The following is a 19,683-nucleotide window of genomic DNA, read 5'->3' as shown; positions in this document are numbered from 1 at the left end:
ACCTGGGCACTCCAGCAGGCATTTCTTCCAGGGTGGGGTGGAGGGAAACGGTCTGAAATTGGAAACTCCTCCTAACATCCTTCTCCAGCCTCTAATCCCTACCATTACAAATCCCTCCAGACCTTCTCTCCCCTTCTTAACTGCAAGGGTTATTAAACTGTACCAAATGACAAGTCAGGGGTAGACCTTCCAGCCGGGCCCTGGGGCCAGATTTCATTGTAGGAACTCGGGCTCCACACTTACCTTGGGCGTTCCTCTTAACCACGAGGCCTCAGTTCCTCAGCTGTGAAATGGAGCTCGTAACATTACTTGACTCTAAGAGGGCCGTGAGGATCAAATAAATAAGATCAAATGAGCTAGCCCACGACAATGCTTGGACACAGCAGTGGCTAAATAAATAATTAGCTGTTGCCACTGCTATTGCTGTTGCATTTCTTGCCATTATTATTATTTGATGGTAATGAGGAAGAGGAGGAGGAGGATTGTTAACTAAATAGTCAGAACTTAAGGAGTACTAACATGGTAGGAACCACAATAGGTGGTCGGTAAAAGATGACCCCGAATAACTTCAGGCTCCTCTTTCAGCTTTGTGTCAACCCACAGATAGAAAACTTAAAGTAACAGTACCCCTTTAGAACAGAACAGCATATAAAACAGAAACAAACTGGTGTCCTCACACCCCTTCCAATGCTGCTCCCGCTGGGGTGGGATTTCCTAGCCACCATATGTGACACGGTTGGGTTTTATTTGCCACCTGTGTCTGCTGGTTGGGCCTCAGGAGCAGTGACAAACCCCCACCAGATGCTCAAGCAGAAACTTCAGTGGCCACTTAGCTTAACACCTCCTTGGCAGGGCTAAAGTCAACACCACAAAGTCTTATTCTACAAGCATCTTGAGCTCTGGTTTCAAATTTCCTTGCTTTCCTGAGTTAAGGACAGACTCTTGGTGTTAAGGGACCCGGAGTTGCTTACAGTCTTGGGGACCAGAAACCTCGTTCAAACACAGAATTACTAATTTGCAGAACCTCTGTCAGTGGAGATTTCTCATAAAATGGGCCCCAGGGTCACAGTTTTGTTAAATTGTTGTTGTGTTCCCCCTCCTACCAGCACTCCTTAATTGGAGATACCTGTAGACATGCCCGGGGAGTTAAGTAAGATGTGCCCAAACCAGCCAGGGCAATTCCACAGCACCCTTGATGAGTGCACACAGCAGGAAGGGGTCCTCTTGGGAGCAGGCACACCATTGTGGTGCACAGCTGGAAACTAACCCTGGGGGCGTTTAAAAAGTCACCTGGCAACTGTGAGCCTCCTTGCACCCTGAGTTGCTGAAATCTCATATTTCCTGTTACTTGTGGGACATGTAGCTGAGGTTATTTCAATTAAATGTACATCTGTGCTCAGTATACCCTACCCACCTCTGTGTTATACAATCGTGAGCTTCTGTTTTGAGTTGGGACTCTGATGGTCAGGGCTAATGTTACTACAGCCATAGCTCAGTGAATCTATGGGGTCTGGGTTTGTGCTTCCACATCTGGGCTGCCTTTTGCTGCCTCTGGTCTTGTACATGGTGAAGAGATTAAATTCTCTCTCATGATCAACATTTCTCTGTCTCTCCCTCCCTCCATACTTCCCTCTCTCCCTCTACACACACACACACACACACACACACGCACACATGCACACACACACCTCTCTTATCAGTGAAAACTTTGCCACTAAGTATTATTTCCATGTCTGAAAACAGACATTCTGCCAGCGCAGAATTTATTTGATTCAGGTCTCTCTGAATGGGTGGTTCAGTCGAGATTTCTCCTAATGCTTGCCAACTCACAGTAAGATAACATTTTACATAACCAAGGGCTGCATGCACAACAGACAGTGGCATTCCTGGCACGCAACTCACAGTCCTGTGATGCCCACCCCAGGCAGAGTGAGAGTCGCTCTAGGCTAGAGCTCTTACTTTGGCAAGAAATAACATTTGCATGAAGGCTTTATAAAGTTTGTTTAGCTTACTTCCAATATTTTATTTTAAATAAATCACCCAAACCAAATTTAATTCTTTTCATTTGGACAAAGAGAAAGAGAGAACATCGATGTTATTAAAAGACAACAATGCTTCTCATTCTTCCTTCAGGTCTGATTTTAACATGAGGTCTGATTTTTGTCAATTTTGATAGAATCGTAATTGCCCTCTCAGATCAACCCCATAAAGATGGCACTACCATGGGGAGTACCACAGATTTGAGCTTCAAATCTTGCTTTTCACCTACTGAATTGTAAATTACCACTATCACTGACTATTGCAAAGGGAGGCCTATAGGAATGTTCTACACATTTACTTCAAGTTTCCTCTTTGCTGTTCTTTTCAGAGGTCTGCAAGAGGCCCAGACACACTACCAAGACAGACTAACCCAGTCGACAAGGCAGTAATTCTGTGGGATTTTAGAAACAGACAATCCGAAGTCACCTCTGCTGGAAATAATGTGACATTCATTTAACAATAACAGGTAATAAAAGTAAGTTGTAGAGTATTTGAAGCTGTATAATCAATCCTTTTCATCTGCATATGAAACTATATGTGTATCTAAGTATTTATTCTTGCCTCCTTCCAAAAAGGATTGGGGTAGCTTATAGGCATACATACTAAACAATTCAAAATACGTAAGGGTAGACATATAAGGTGAAGTCAGGAATAAGCTTATTACTCAAAAACTGCCTGCCGTTAGAGGTGGGCTACAAATTTATTTCTAGCTTCCTAGCAACTAAAGCAAAGACGGTGAATTTTAATCAATCAAGATTAATTATGCTTTTATAGTTTTTTGTAGGGCTAAGCAATGGAAATGCAAACACACTCGATTACATCCAAAAACTTCTGGTCTGCCATTTTTTACACCAGCTCTGGGCTCCTATTTCATCTACTCACTGTGTGTTGAGGAGTAAGTTACTGCTACTAATACCACAGGTGTTTATTTCTGCATTCACCCATGCTGTTACCTCTGTGAGGAGTACCAATGGTTCTCAACCATTCGTCCTGGGGAGAGGAGTACAAATCACCCCAGGAGACATCTGGCAATGTCTGAAGACACTGTTGATTGCCACAATCTCTGGGAGAGAAGTGCTACTGGCCTCTAGCTGGTAGAGCTTAGAGACGTGGCTGAACATCATACAATATGCAGGATGTAACCCACAACACAGTCACATTATCTAATCAAACTATATAACACTGAGGCTGAAAACTCTGCAGCAACTAATGGGGTGCCTATGGGTATGTGTGATTTTGTTTGAGTAAGATAGAAATCAGTCACTTTTCTGTTTTAGAAAACACTAGCCGTAGTTTGTACTTCAGCTTTCATTGGTCTGCTCTAGAAACCCATAGGTCAGAAGAGCTTTTGTAGTTGGCGGAGTAGGAAAAAATGAGACCAAGGTTTGTTCTGGATCCTGGATATAATGCCAAAGGAATTTCAAAATAGGAGATCTTTAGGCCATAGCTAAAGGACTTCAGAATAAGTCTACCTGTATGTATTAGGAAAATCTGGGCACTGCTCAAAAAAATTGGAAGTCATCCCATCTCTTAACTCAATCTGAATAAATAAACTTTGCCAATAGAATGTGTTTTACAGCACTGATGGAAGAACTGCTGGAGAACAAGAGAGAGTAAACAGATGGAAAGAACACCAAAGGAAATTGAGAAATAGCCATCTGATGATATCATGCAGATTGGACCAAGAACCACATGCCTGGACTCTTCCCGCACTGACCTGCTGGATGCAGGTGCACAGTCAATGGTCTCCCTGGTACCCTAACAGCTGGATGATTTTCCCCCTTGCCAATTGCCTCTCTTAGTGACAGAAGTCAGGCTCATTCCCATATTTTACAAATACAATAGTTAATATGGCTGATTAAAAACTTGCTTTGATTTTGTCATGCCCATCCTACTTTTTCTTTTTTTTTTTCTGATAAGCCACCATTATTCTAAATATGAAAAGACTAGCTCAGAGTGGAAAGACTAATGATGAAATGTAACTTTTCTCTCAACTATCTCAGTAATCTTCACCTTCATTCTTGTAACATAAAGTTGGATAATTAAATCTTTGAGGTGTTTCTGCACAAGAATGGTCATGTTTTTACTAAACTGATAAGCAGCGATCCTGCCTGACAGCACTGTGATTAGCAGATGTAACCTCTCTGCACTCATGAAAACTGAAGAGGTTAGTGAGAAAATCTTAAGAGTTCCTTTGAACTCTGTGTCTACTTCAAAATACTTTCTAGAGAAAAGCAAACATCTTCATTGACTTGGAGACAGAGGAGAACCTTATCAATTTAAACTCTACTCTGCTCATCCAGAAAGGAATGAAGCTGGATGTGGCCTCCAAACCATCCATAAACAAAGTTTCCTCAGAGAGTCTCTGGGAGGATGATTAAATATAATAATTTATATATGGTTTGAAATCAACTGGTGTGTTAATCATAGGTAATTCTTCCTGCAGTAACTGCTGGACTCAGTACTGAGTCAGACTTGGTTGGGTTCCTTTGAGTTATTTTATATACAGCATCCTCTTCAAAGAAAAATCATTTTGTTAAATCTACAGTTTAATTTTCATTAATTCAATCAACATTTTTATCCAGTGTATAATATGTAATTATTTAGTGACTCTCGGTCTCAAAAAATAGTGAGACATAAAAATAATAAATATATTTATTATATCTCATATACATATCTATTGTCCAGATAAACAAAGCCAGTATAACTTTTAGCTATATGATTTTAAACATGCGGATGAAAAAACTTGTTTCTACATGAAAGCTGCTTTCAACCCACCATCAAAGCCCACTTCTTTAAGGCTAACTAGTTCATAAAATACTTTCTAATAGATTTCATGGCTTTGTTAATCCTGCTTATACAATGGAACTAATTTGATAATGACAGTACTAATACTCCTGTTTTGATGAAACACTTCAGAAAGCTATCTGCCTACAAGAGATAATAAGAAACTCACTTCAGAATTAAGGACACACACAGACTGAAAGAACAGGAATAGAAAAAGATATCCCATGCAAATGGAAATGAAAAGAAAGCTGGAATAGCTATACTCATATCAGACAAAATAGACTTTTTTTTTTTAAGATTTTATTTACTTATTTTAGAGAGAGAGAGCACACGCAAGTAGGGGGAAATGCAGAGGAAGAGGGACAAGCAGACTCTGCACTGAGTGCAGAGCCCCACATGGGGCTCGATCCTATGACCCTGAGATCATGCCCTGAGCCAAAATCAAAAGTTGGATGCTTAACTGACTGAACCACCCAGGTGCCCCCAAAATAGACTTTAAAACAAAGACTATATAAAAGGCAAAGAAGGGCATTACATAATGATAAAAGTATCAATCCAGAGAAAAGATATAACATTTTTATGTCAATGTTATGTTTATTTATATTAAGTGATTTATTAAATTAATATATATGCACTCAACATAGGAGCATCAAAATATATAAAGCAAATATTAACAGAACTAAAGAGAGAAACTGAAAGTAATACAATAATAACAGAAGACTTTAATATCCCATTTTCATCAATGGATAGGTCATTCTGACAAAAAAAAAAAATCCATAAGGAAACATCAGCCTTAAACAACACATTAGACCGGATGGACTTAATAGATATGCAAAACAAATCATCCCAAACCAGCAGAATACACATTCTTCTCAAGTGCACATGGAATATTCTCTATGGAACTAGAAATTAATTACAAGAAAAAAGGGGGAAATACAAAAACATGAAGACTAAACAACATGCTACTAACCAACCAATGGATCATCAAAGAAATCAAAGGAAAAATCCAAAAATAACTAGAGACAAATGAAAACAGAAATACAGCATACCAAAATCTATGGAATGCAGCAAAAGTGGTTCTAAGAGGGAAGTTCACAGCAATACAGACCTACCTCAAGAAAAGAAAAATCTCAAATAAACAATCTAACTTTACACCTAAAGGAACTAAAAAAAATAAGGACTAACAAAGCCCAAAATTAGAAGAAGGAAGGAAATAACAAATATCACAGTGGAAATAAATAAATAAAGACTAAAAATAAAACAAAAACGATCAATGAAATTAAGAGCTGGCTCTTTGAAAAGACAAACAAAATTGACAAACCTTTAGCTAAACTAGCCAAGAAAAAAAGAAAGGGGAATCAAGGAAATAAACATAAATGAAAGTGGACAAGTAACAGTCTCAGAGAAATACAAAGGGTGATAAGACACTACTATGATCAATTATATGCCAACGAGCTCTTAGACATCCTGGAAGAAATAGACAAATTCCTACAAACATACAATCTTCTAACACTGAATCAGGAAGAAATAGAAAATCTGAATAGAGAGATTATTAACAAGGAGATTGAAATGATAATTGAAAACCTCCTAACAAACAAAAATTCCAGACCAGATAGCTTCACTAGTGAATTCTACCAAATATTCAAAAATTTAATACCTAGTCTCAAACTTTTCCAAAAAAATTGAAGAGGAGGAAAAGTTTTCAAACACATAGCTAGCATTACCCTAACACCAAAACCAGGTAAGGACACCACAAAAAGAAAATTACAGGCCAATATCCTTGATAAACATAGATGTGAAAATCCTCAAATCACATGCAATAATACATTAAAAGGATCACACACCACAATCAAGTAGGATTTATTCCAGGGATTCAAGGATGGTTCAATGACCACAAATCAATGGAATACATCACATTAACAAAATTAAAAATACAAATAATATAATCTCAATAGATGCAGAAAAAGAATTTGACAAAATTCAACATGCATTTATGATAAAAATGCTCAACAGTGTATACAGAGCAAACATACCTCAACATTAAGACATATATAACAATCCCACATGTAATATCATACTCAGCCATGAAAATCTTGAAATTTTTCTTCTAAGATCAGGAACCAGATAAGAATGCTCCCTCTCACCACATAGTATTAGAAGTACTACCCAAAGCAATTAGGCCAGAAAAAGAAATAAAAGTCATCCATATCAGAAAGGAAGAAGAAAAACTCACTATTTGCAGATGACATAATATTATATACATAAAACCTAAAGAATACACCAGAAAAAAATTAGACCTAATAAATGAATGTAGTAAAGTTGCAGAGTATAAAATCAATATACAGAAACCTGTGGCGTTTCAATACACTAATAACAAAACATCAGAAGTAAATTTTTTAAAAAATTTTTACTTATAATTGCATCACAAAGAATAAAATATCCAGAAATAAGTGTAACCAAGGAAGTGAAAGACCTGTACACTGAACTATAAGTCACTGATGAAGGAAACTGAAGAAGACACAAATAAATGGAAAGATATTTCATGCTCATACATGAGAAGAATTAATGTTGTTAAAATGTCCATACTACCCAAAGCAATCTACAGATTTAACACAATCCCTATCAAAATACCAATAGCATTTTTCATGAAACTAGAACAAATAATACAAAAGTTGTATGGAACCACAAAAGACCCCAAATACCCAAAGCAATCTTGAGAAAGAAAAGCAAAACTGAAGGTATCACACTTCCTGATTTCAAGCCTTACTATAAAGCTCTAGTAATCATATTTTTTGTACAAAAACAGAATACGGATCAAAGGAACAGAACTGAGAGCCCAGAAATAAACCCACACACATATGAACAATTCATGTATGCAAAGGAGCCAAGAACATACAATGAAGTCAGGACAATCTCTTCGATAAATGATTGCAAGAAAACTGAACAGCCACATGCAAAAGAAAATAGAATAGAAAATAGACCACTATCCCATTGTCTTTCACTATACACAAAAATTAACTCAAATGGATTTAAAGACTTGACTGTAAGACCTAAAACCACAAAATTCCTAGAAGAAAACATAGGCAATATGCTCCTTGACATCAGTATTAGTGACATCTTTGTGAATCTGACTCCAAAGGCAAGGAAAACAGAAGCAAAAAGAAACAAGTGGGACTACATTAAGCTAAAAAGCTTCCGCACAACAAAGAAAACCATCTTCAAAATGAAAAGACAACCTACTGAATGAGAGAAGATATTTGTATACCATACATCTGATAAAGGGTTAATGCCCAAAATATATAAGGAACTCATACAACTCAAGAACAGAAACAAACAAACAAAAAAAAACAAATAACCCTATTAAAAAAATAGGCAAAGGCTCTGAATAGACATTTCTCCAAAGATGACATCCAGATGACCAACAGGCACACGAAAAGATGCTCAACATCACTAATAATTATGGAAATGAAAATCAAAACCACAGTAAGGCATCACCTTACACCTGTTAGAATGGCTATTATCAAAAATACAAGAAATAATGAGTGTTAGAAAGGATATGGAGAAAAGGGAACCCTCGCACTGTTGGCGGGAGTGTAAATTGGTGCAACCACCATGGAAAACAGTATACAGATTCCTCTACCCTGTGATTCAGCTATTCTACTTCCGGATATTTATCTGATGAATACAAAAACTCTAATTAGAAAAGATACATGTACTCCTATAGTCATTGCAACATTATTTACCATAGCCAAGATATGGAAACAACCTAAGTGACTGATATGTGACCAGATAAAGATGTGGTATATTTATACAATGGAATACTACTTAGCCATAAAGAAGAATGAATTCTTGCATTTGTGACAACATGGATGGACCTTGGGGGTATTATGCTAAGTGAAGTCAGTCAGATGAAGAAAAATAAATACCACATGATTTCACTCCTATGTGTCATCTAAAATAAACAAACAAATAAACAAAATAAAATAAAAACAAACTCAGAGATACAGAGAACAGATTAGCAGTTGCCAGAGGGGATGCAGATGGGGGAGGGTGTGTGTGAAATGGATGAAGAAAGTCAAGTCTATGGTGATGGATGGTAATTAGACTTGTGGTGATTACTTTGTAGTGTATACAGATGTCGAATTATAAAACTGTACACATGAAGCTAAATAAATAAAGAGAAGAAATATTAGTGGTCTCAAAACCATATGAATTTGAAACGGACAAAAATAGCAATTTGCTAGTCCTATGTCAACATGTGGGGCTAACATTGAACTTGTTGCTATACCCCATCTGAGTGAGAAGTAGTGCAGTCTCAGCCAACTTTCAGACTAAGCCTTGTTAGAGAGATCCTTCAAAAACTCAGTTTAAAAATAACAGGATGGCCAAAAGACTGTCAGTCTAAAGACCTTGGTTTACTTTGCCAACAGGAACACTGGATGTGCACAGGTGAAATGGTAAAGAGGGTGAGGGTGGGGAGGAGAAAGTGTAGCTGTTTGGTTTAATACTGACAGAAGGAAAATCCCTCCCAGATTACGTATAGTGTTTGTCTTACTGGATATCCCCTTAACTGCTATGACTACAGATGCTATTAGTTAAAATGCATATTAAGCTATCTGGTCCTTCTTAAAACCTCATCAGATCGTTCAACTTCTAAATTTCTATTAGCAACAAATTCAAATGGAAACATCTCAATTTTGTGCTTCTGTGAGAGGGTTACAATTGACTTAAAGTTTCTGGAGGCAAGTGGGGTGATCCCATGCCATACCAAGAGACATAAAATGTGCAAAACCTTACACCACCATTTTTCCTGTTGAATTATAAAGTGTGAAACAAATATTAATAGCAATTTCCAAAGGAATAAACTTACTTTCAGTGCAAATAGGACAGCATCCTTTTCTGTTGAGAATTTTACCCTAATCAAGAGGGGGGAAAAAAAACAAACAAATTTAATGTTAAGAAACAGGGTCTGCTGAGGACAAAACTGTTTTTAAATCTAATACCAGTTAAACCAATGAAATCAGTCCAAGCTGTATTTGAACTTAATGCCCAGACAGTGATGATGATGGCAAAAATGAACTTTGAAGTATCAGGTTCTAATACCAGGCAAAGTCATTGAGAAAGCTTTCCTATTCTTGTCCTCTGAGAAATGTAATATCCAAAGGGCTCACTGGTGTGATTTTTCTTACATGGAGGGAAGATGGAGATAGTCTGGATTCAACCTTTTCACTGATATCCCTATCAGTGATATCTAGCCCCCTAGAGAGTGAGCGTACACACATAAAAATGGGAATCATCTGTCATCCTCTCTATCCACGTAAGGCTTCAGTCTGTCTTTGCTCGTCAGAGGGGCCCAAACAATAAATCATACCCCAAATGCAGGCCTATGGAGATGGACGATATCTGTGCTACAGAACAAATGCAGTCAGATTTCTTCTTTCAGAAAAGTGGTATGCTATTCATGTTAAGTCACCATTCAGCAGTCAAAGCCAATGAAGCTGAGGGTTTTGAAATGCTGAGTAATTTTCCATTACCTTTCTGGAAATACAGTGTAATCTCCTATATTCCATTTCTTCCAATTTTTTTAATGCATGGCATTAAAAGGAGGAAACACATTCTCAGGGTCGATATCAGAGAATGGCACTGTCTTGTCACTGAGACTCACAGAGAAAAAGAAATGTGGTCAACTGCCTCTAGCGGTCAATTGCATTGAAGAATAGATTTAGATCCTAAAAAAAAAAAAAAACAAAAAAAACCCTACAGACTTTAAAAATGTTTGTTGACAGTTGAAGAACTAGAACCACATCTCATTTATTTTTGCATCAGCCAGGCCTAAAGTGGTACATTAAAGGCTGTGACAACTTTGAATGAGGTTTAAAACTCGGCCCCACTCAGCCCCTCCCTGGTTTGGGGCATTATGACGTATTTTCACTGCCTACAGCTCAATTATCTACTTTTTTTTTTTTTTTTCAAGATTTTACTTATTTATTCGTGAGAGACAGAGAGAGAGAGGCAGAGGGAGAGGCAGTCTCCCACCTGAGCAGGGAGCCCAGGCAGGACTGGATCTCAGGACTCTGGAATCATCACCTGAGCTGAAGGCAGACACTTAACCACCTGAGCCACCCAGACATGCTCTATTTTCTATTTCTATTTGGCACAAGAGGCCCCCTTCGGTTTCTTGTGACTGAAAGCAGTTGAAGAAAAGACCAACTGAGTTTGGCTCCAGGCCGATGGAGGGGTAGCTCCAGGGGAGCGCAGTAAAGTGCTCTATCAGGAGGAGGCAGAGCTACCAGAACTATGGCCCCAACAAAGGGTGACTATATGATCCCCTACATCTGCACCTTGGCAGAAACTGCCATCTCCTTTCTCCTGGAACTGAGTGGAACTGGTAATCTCACAGAATCACATAAGGAATAAATCAGGCACAAGCTAAGAAGTCTAGGCTCCCAAGGTCCACATAACTAGCCGTGGAGCTCTGGACACTTTGCGACCTCACTGGTAAGAAGGGTTTAGTAATAGCACCAACTCCGAGGGGTGGTCTCAACAATCAACAGGTTAAGTCCTGCGACTATAGGGAAAGTCTCCATGCATATCAGTGATGATGAGACGGCAGTGTTATAACAATCTGTTCCCACTGGAACCCCTCACAGCCCTTCTCATCAAAGGTGCTCCTTGCCTCAGGGCTGGGGGTGAGGGTGGAGGAGGGGGTAAGGGAGGGAGGGGTCTGCCAGGGAGGATGGACAGGAAATCCCACCATAAAACCCTTCTTCAACAAGGCACACATACTTCTGGAAAAAGAGATGAATAGCAGCCAGGAAGGATAGAGCTGGGAATAGTCTGCTTCTTACAAAAAAAAAAAAAAAAAAAAAAAGAACTTTTTAAAATTTCCCCAGGCAATGCAAGGGAGGGGAAATAAGCATTTAACAGCATTTCCATGGTAGAACTAAGTTATCTTCCAAAGTCCTTGTGCTGGCCCCTGAGGAAGGAAAGTGTGAACCAGAGGAACAGCTGGAAGGATGCCTAGAAACAGAAAGGTGGCCTCTGGGGCAGGACAAGCTTTGACAAGACTAGGAGGAGGTAAGGTGGGGGAGAGGTCTGCACTTGAAGGGACGGATGAGGTCGTCAGAGAGGAGAGGCTAAGGAGATGCCGCCATCAAGCACGTTGACCTCCCCCCAGCAGTAGGGCAATGAAACCCATCAAGGCTGGCACACGCGGTGAGACTCAAGCTGGAAGGGCCGCCGCGGCCTGCTGAGGCTAGTTACTTGAGCCACCAGGCTGGCACAGCATCCTGTTTTTGTCTTGTAGAATAAGGAAGCCCATTCTTACCAACATGTGCTGCCGGAGTTCATTAGCAGCGAGGGTTCCCCAAGGACTGGCATAAATGATATGATCCCATTCTGCCCAATGAATATTTATAAGCAGACCATGTTCAAGTGTACTTATTGTGTCTTTTTTTTTTTTTTTCTTTCATGGGAGGTTTTCAGTTTTCTGTCTGAGGCTTTTTAAAGCAAGACTAATTAGGGTTTTTTTTTTTCCTTTATTTTCTCCCCCCTCTTCATTCAGTTGTGCAATAGCAACAGCTGTTGTTTTTTGTGTCTCATTTGGCGCTCAAGTAAAAACAGCAACTTTTTGTTTATAATAATAACAGATGTGAATAAAATTAAAAGCTGTCTATAACAGAGAAGGGAGAACTATGTCCTGAATATATGGATATATTTTCTTCATTCACTGGAAGGTACTGAATAGATTTGACATTTTCCCAAAATGCATAAAACCTTGAGAGGTTTCAAGTTGCCGAGGTGAATTCAATGAAGCTCGTGCTTTAGAAGATAATGGTGGCTTTATTCAGAGCACTGGAACTGTGGGTTTCTGAAAAGAGATATTTCCATAGGGGCGCTACTTCCATTTGGGGCTATGACGGAGGCCAGGGTTAGGGGAGGAAAATGCAGTAGAGGGGTCAGGGGTGTTGCTAGGCCACCGGAGAAACCCCTCGAGGAGTTTATGACTAAACAACTACATATTGCTTTGAATTGCTGAGGGAAGAAATCCCTAATTTGAGAAGAGAAAAAGAGAAGAGAAAAATGGGAAGGCTGGTTATGGTGTTCAAAGGGAAACCCAATAGAAGGAAAAAGAGAGCAGATCTAACAGGAGTTGGAGACATTAAAACAAAGTGGGAAAAGCCAATGAGGAATAGGAGATTTGGGACAAGTGCAAGGTTTAGAGCTATTTTCACGCAAGACTAGAATCCGGGTGGGAAGTGCAGAAAAAGTAGGAGTGAGCCTTGCAAAGGGTGTTGTGGCTATTCAGGAACCTGGAAGTATCAGCAGATCTGGATTTTGTGTTCAGAAGATGCCATGGGACCATGCCACATGTAGGATGTTTCCCAAGACCTTAGGTAAAGAAAAAAAATCAACCTGCATTCCAGACATACCTGCGGGCAGCTGCTGATGGGAACACACTGCTTCTTTCGACACTCTGTCTTGCCTTTCACACAAGCACAGATGGTGCAATTAACAGAGGACCACATCTCTCCATCCTACAGGAGAGAGCACAGGATTCTGCTATCAGCTGGAGGCTGATGGAAGTTAATCCAGCAGGCTTGGATTTCTCTGCCAAGGAGAGCATTTCTTACCCTGAGTGAAGGATCCATCATCAGGCTAAAGTACCCTGAGGTGTCTATCTCCACCTATGTGATTGGAGGGTGTGTTTGTGTGTCGGTGTGTGTGTGTGTGTGTGTGTGTGTGTGTGTGTGTGTCTGTGCGCGTGTGTGCGCCCCCTCTCCAGGTTATAAAAAGAATTCTTGTGTATCTAACCAAGTCATAGTTGCATCTTGCTGTTCCTGCCTTGTTTACTTAGTTTCACCTTGGAAGACAAACATGAGTTTTCATACATGATCAAGCAGCAAAGGTCTGATTTTCCTGTTTGATAGAACTGAAATGTTTAAGCTCTCCCAGACACCAGAAGTCGAGATGTACAAAAGTAGTTACTTTATTCCCAGATGGGTATGGTTCTGGACCACATAGGACATGAACATGCCAAGAACAGAGGCTAATTCAAAGGACTCTCATTGCCCAGGAAGACACCTGAGCAGCAAGCCATCCAAACATGTGGAGCCCAGACAGAATACTTCAAGATAACGTGTCCCTGCCTGTCTGATACCCTCCTCCCAAAAAGCTGGTTAGCACCTTGGAACACATTTTCTAGCCCAGAGAGGACTTTCTGAGGAATATTTTTGGCTCGCTGAATTTATAATATGCAATTGCCAAATACCCAGTCCCAAGAAGCCCCGTTCCTCTGGAGAACATGTAGGGATGCGTGGCCTCACTTGCGGAAAAGTAGATTACACACAGGAGAGATGAGTCTGAAAATAAAACCCTTCCTGGGTTTATAGATCTAAGCAGCAAATTTCCTTAAAAACAGAGAAACTAGCTCAGATTTTGATGATGACTGCTCCTTCTCCCCTTCCTCCTCATTTTTTGAAGCTGTCTTCGGGATTATGAGGGCCTTTTATTTCTCAGGAGAGAAAGGCCTAACTGACTGTCGTAAAGGGTATCTGACTAGTCCAAATTCCCTGAGTGCACATTTCTAGGACTTGGTGTTTCAGAGATGACTCTCGGCAAACTATTTTAGGCTTCATCACATATAGGACCCTTCGTACAAGGAGCCTTGAAAACACTTTGCCCACAACACCAGCACAACAGGGAGTCTACTGCATCTGGGTGCTCAGGAAACAGAGGATGCCCTTATGTTTAAAGAACACATGAGTGGCTCTGAGAAGCCTGTGTAAATACAGCACACACATGACCCTCTTCCTTTGGGCACGACACAACATGTCTTCTTACTGATTCCATAGGAATCAAGACTCTCCCTCCAACTCTGTCGATGTAAAAGGAAATCTGGCTAAGTACAGCATGAGGTGCTCCCATGTTTGACTTGACTCCATGGGTCTCAGTCTCATGAATGTCCTGAGGTGGCACCTTCAGATACAGAAAGGCACCCTTCACCCAACAGACTGGATGGAAAGACCTTTGGGAAAAGGCAACAATCTTCACCCTGATGTTCATGTGGTCACTGAGCAGCTCCGCTAACAGAGAAGTACGGGGAGCCGCCGATGAGTAACAGAGGGCCGGTGGCCAGTCCTGCTAGCTCAGCTGGGCCAAGGTGCTCTCATCTTCACTCGATGGCTGGGCTGACATCAACATCTCACCTGGACATCTTCCAAGTAAGAAAAATCTCTCTTTGGAAAAGCAGCTTTGTGAAAAAGTTCTAAAGTATTAAGCTATAGAACCACCGGGATCTGGGAGAGGGACATGGAGTGTCTCTGACTGAATGAGATGCCCTGGTCACTAGGGCACCCATACCAGCACCACCAGGGCAGGGCATCTTCAGCTCAGTCCCAATCACTGGCCCAGCACACTGGGCCATCATGTTTCACAGGCTTAAAATACTTTGTAAAGCAAAAATAAAGCCAAAGAAAACCATTTTTCCAAATAGTTGCCTCTCTGCCCCAGGTGTACTTGATTTTAAATATAGGTATATATAATATTGCAATATAAATAATTATATTTGCATACACACACATGACATATGTGTCTATAAAATGTGGATAACTCCAGCCTGCTTTTTATCTGGAGCTTTTTACATTTCTGTATAGTATAGTGTTTCCCAGGCACTTGGCTTGTAACATACCCGGAAAATCTTGTTGCCAAACTTGCACACCTTGACGTCCTCTGGAGGCACTTGCAGGAGGCACTCTTCACAACACGTCTCCTCCCCTCTGAGGCAGCCCCCAGGGTGGGAGCACTTCTTCTTACATACCACAGTGGAGTCCTGGGGGCCCGAGGGCAAACCAGAAATTAAAAACGCTTTCCATCTCTACCAAACAACCCACCTGACCTTCCTTTTAACACCCCACAACTAACTGCTTTAAAACATATTCTGAAATTTCACAATGTAACTTGTTGCAATAAATCTTTCTTTCCTTTCAAAATGTTATTTGTTGATGAGATACTTGGACGAGAAGATGAAGAAGCTATGAGAAGTGTGATGTACCTCTCTACGTTCCATGTGTCTATAACTTAATGTTCAAGAAACTTCTGGTTCCACTCCAGCCAGCGTGTGGCAAGTAAGTCTGGCTCACTAGGGGCCGATCAGTTTCCTTCTTGCTAGCCTTTTCCTCTTGCAAGTCCTTCATGAGCATTGCTCTCTTGGGTCTCCTTTGGGGCTTTATGTCACCTTCAAGGGGTTTAGCATAAAGGCACAATATCTAATCAAAAAAGTAAACATAAGGAGCTAACGTTCCTCCTCAAGATTAAATTCCTTAGTGTGGTCTATGTTCACAGAAGAACTGAACGAGCAATTCCAAAAGGGGCCTGGGCTCTAGGGCTCTTCAATAAAGTATGTAACCTTCACCAGGCCACTTACCCCCCGAGAGCGATGAGTTTATATCTGTAACTTTAAGGGGTATGGCTTGCTTTCTAAAGAAGTGGCATGGCATGAACACAGTAGCCAAGTAAATTGTGCCTACTGATTTATTCAACAACACATTGAAGTAAAGTTCAGAGCTGTTTAAGAAAAGTAAACTTCTTCAGTTCCCCAGCCAACAAGCTGCAGTTTCACTGGAGTAGGTTGCCAGCTGGAAAGAATGTAAGAGCAAAACATTTCTGAGACTTGGTGGCAGGCAGGGTTGGAGGAAAGCAATGTCCCAAGTAGACGGGCAATTCCCTGACATTGTGGAGTTAGGGGGAGACCCATGACAGGGAAATGAAGACCAAGCCCTCTCCTACTAGTTAGCACTGAGAGAGAATTCACTTAAACAGGTTGTGTAAATCAACGTATGTAATTTCTGTAGCTTCTCTGTTAATCTTATGACTTTAAGAGGTACTCCTGGCATTCACCTACTATACTCTTACTATCTATCCATCTAAGATTAATATGATAATAAGATAATCCTTCCAGAAGTGGCATTAGTTGTGTTTTATTTCTAAGGTTCTACCACATCAGACAATGGATAGGATTCAGCACTGGACAAGAACAGTTCATTTATTAGGTGTGTTATCTTATGCAAATCCGTCTCCTTGAGCCCAGAGTCCTCATTTTCAAAATGGAAGTGAGAGTACCTACCCCTCAGAGGTGCTGTGCAATTTAAATGAAATATGTAAAACACTCGGCACAGTTTCTGGCACATAGAAATTATTATAGGTCAATTCATAAATTGGAAGAGAAATCCACTGCCAAGCTGCATGTCTTGATTTCCAGCTTGAGAACAGGGCACTCCCTAGCTCTCAAGTAATACATACTTCATGGTAGCAGATTTCCCAACTCTCATTACACACACACACACACAGAGAGAGAGAGAGAGAGAGGACACCCATTAGATCATATGCCAGGCAGTAGTTTAAGCAAGGAGAATAGGGAGACGGAGGGATGTGCTTCTGTCTACAAGGAGTTCACAGAGCAAAAGGAGAGACAGAACCATGGGAACAAATAAATTACCATATAATGTAGCAAACAGAATTAATAAAGGTACAGAGGTAACAGAAGAGTAATTACCTACGTAAGTGAGTCAGGAAAGCCTCCCAAGAGGAGGTAACGTGTGAGATGGGCCGTTGTGTATGAAGAGGAGTTTGCTAATCAAATTGAAAGAAGATGAGGATACACTCCAGGTACATCAAATCTGAAGGCGCAAAGACCTGACACCATCTCGTGCTCAGAGAACTATTAACCAGTTTCCTGCACCTGCCGTGGCACTGGATGGAGATGCTGGGGAGGGAAGCTCTAAGCACACAGAAAATAACACCGATTCTCTAAAATGACTGTAGCCTGATTCTTCAAGCACCCAATTTCCCAAAGATGACTGTGAATGCATACTCTGACAAAAGACAACCTCTTGAGGAAACAATACTCATTATACTTTTTTGAGCACTGGGGCGTATTGCCTTAATCTCCTCTTAAAGAATCCATGAGACCTAAAGCACTGAAAGCATTACGGGTTGTCAGTCTGCTTTCCTGCAATTAAGAGAACTGGGGATGTGATGTGTTTCATCGAAGGTTCAGTGCCCTCAAGAGGAAGCTCTAACCTGTGAAACTCTTGGAGAGGAAGAAAAGCCTGGAGGATGGAGGCCAAAGCAAACAGAAGGAATGGTTATATGCTTAGCATAGGATAGTGCAAACCATGGATGAGAGGAAGGAGCCTGAGGAAAGTATTGTCAGGCTTAGGAAATAATCAGTGTTCAGGGCCAGGGAACAGACAGTTCAGCCCCTGTTGAGCCACCTCCCCTCCCCCGGAAGTAGTGCATGCTACTTAACGAAGCATCCCTCAAGTAATCAGGAACTTCTGAACTCTAATCCTAGCCACTGACTCATAGCTGACATTGAGCAAAACTCCTCTCTTTCCCTCTCTAGCCCTTTAGCTATTAAAAACAAAACAACCACCATCACCACCAAAACGCATTATTCTAAATTCATGTCACTCAGATGTTTGGGTTAACTCACTAATGAATGATCCTAGTATCTCCCATTAGAATGATTCTCTTCTTGGTTTTAAAAATAAATCACTGCATAAGCACAGTCAATGAATGTGTAATGTGTACCCCTTTAAAATTCTGGAGCTGTGGAATTCCTTCTTTACCAGTCATTAGACCTCTGTTGCCTTTGGAGGAAAAATAAGCAATGCCTCAAATAAGATATGGTACGATGAACAATGCATAAATACTCTCTTCCCAAACTATCAGGTTTATCTTTGTGAAGAACTGTAATCCATGCGTTTCTTTCCTCCTGAATGTGATTAAAGTCATTTTTATTGTGAGGTGTGTCAGAGAATTATCTTGGATAGTTAGAGCCCGAGAACACCGCCATATTTTTGTGTCTGATTTTAGAAAGTACCTCAGGATTGTCTCCTCAGATTTAGTTCTCACCTCTGGAAGCTAACTTGTAGGTCCTGGGAAGATAACAGTGAATTGTAATTTTGATCCTATGTTCGAACTTCCTTGTGACCTTGAGTATGAGTTCAACTAGTAAAATGGCATTGACAATGCCTCCTTACAGTAAGTAACATATTATCATGTTTGGCTATAATGTTCACACTAAAACCCCAACTGTAACCATGGCTGGACCACAGCCCCTCAGAACCACCTTACCTGGCAGGTGCATGCAGTGCAATTATCATAGAGAAATGAAGATCCATTGTCATAAACGTCACTGCGAAAGAGGCAGCTTCCAAATGGGAGGTCAAACACTTTCCTCTGACCTGGAAGGAAGCAACAGCATGGTGTAAGCAAGACAGAAACCAGGAAGTCCCACTTCGGCATCAAAAATTATACCACAGGGCTGTTTTTTTTTTTTAAGATTTTATTTATTTATTTGACAGACAGAGATCACAAGTAGGCAGAGAGGCAGGCAGAGAGAGAGGGAGGAAGCAGGCTCCCCGCCGAGCAGAGAGCCCGATGCGGGGCTCGATCCCAGGACCCTGGGATCATGACCTGAGCCGAAGGCAGAGGCTTAACCCACTGAGCCACCCAGGCGCCCCTATATCACAGGGCTGTTAAACATTCTCACAAGACCAGGTAAATCTGGTGCACAAAAACAGTCCTGGGTCAGATGTTTCCAGGGAATCCTCTGGAGTCATTAATATAGAGAGCTTTTGTTATAGAGAGTTGGATTCCACACTGAATCTTGTTAAGTTCAATAAATCTTTATTACCAGCATAGCGAACCAGGATGATCAGGTCTAAGCTGACCTGCCCTCATGGAGCTCACGGTCTGCTGGTGAGATAAACCCACAAAAAAATGATTTCAAAACAACAATATGGTAAGTTCTAGAAAGAGGCCAACATGGGAACCGTGGGGACAGGAAGG

The 19,683-nt window shown here is 40.7% G+C and overlaps 1 protein-coding gene across 2 annotated transcripts in view; it reads right to left on the bottom strand.

Moving 5' to 3' along the window:
- The window catches only part of BMPER (BMP binding endothelial regulator), a 247,467-nt gene that overhangs the window by 88,960 nt on the left and 138,824 nt on the right, over positions 1-19,683 (bottom strand). For both annotated transcript variants that reach the window (XM_080818648.1, XM_080818647.1), the window contains exons 8-11: positions 18,967-19,076; positions 15,518-15,658; positions 13,260-13,364; positions 9,698-9,743 (exon numbers count right to left, since the gene is read on the bottom strand). In XM_080818648.1, the coding sequence (XP_080674774.1) occupies positions 9,698-9,743; positions 13,260-13,364; positions 15,518-15,658; positions 18,967-19,076 (402 nt within the window). The remainder of the gene's footprint in view (positions 1-9,697; positions 9,744-13,259; positions 13,365-15,517; positions 15,659-18,966; positions 19,077-19,683) is intronic.

Source organism: Martes martes (assembly GCF_963455335.1).
Source record: "Martes martes genome assembly, chromosome: 11".
Taxonomy (NCBI): Eukaryota; Metazoa; Chordata; class Mammalia; order Carnivora; family Mustelidae; genus Martes; species Martes martes.
This window is presented reverse-complemented; position numbering and strand designations above follow the sequence as displayed.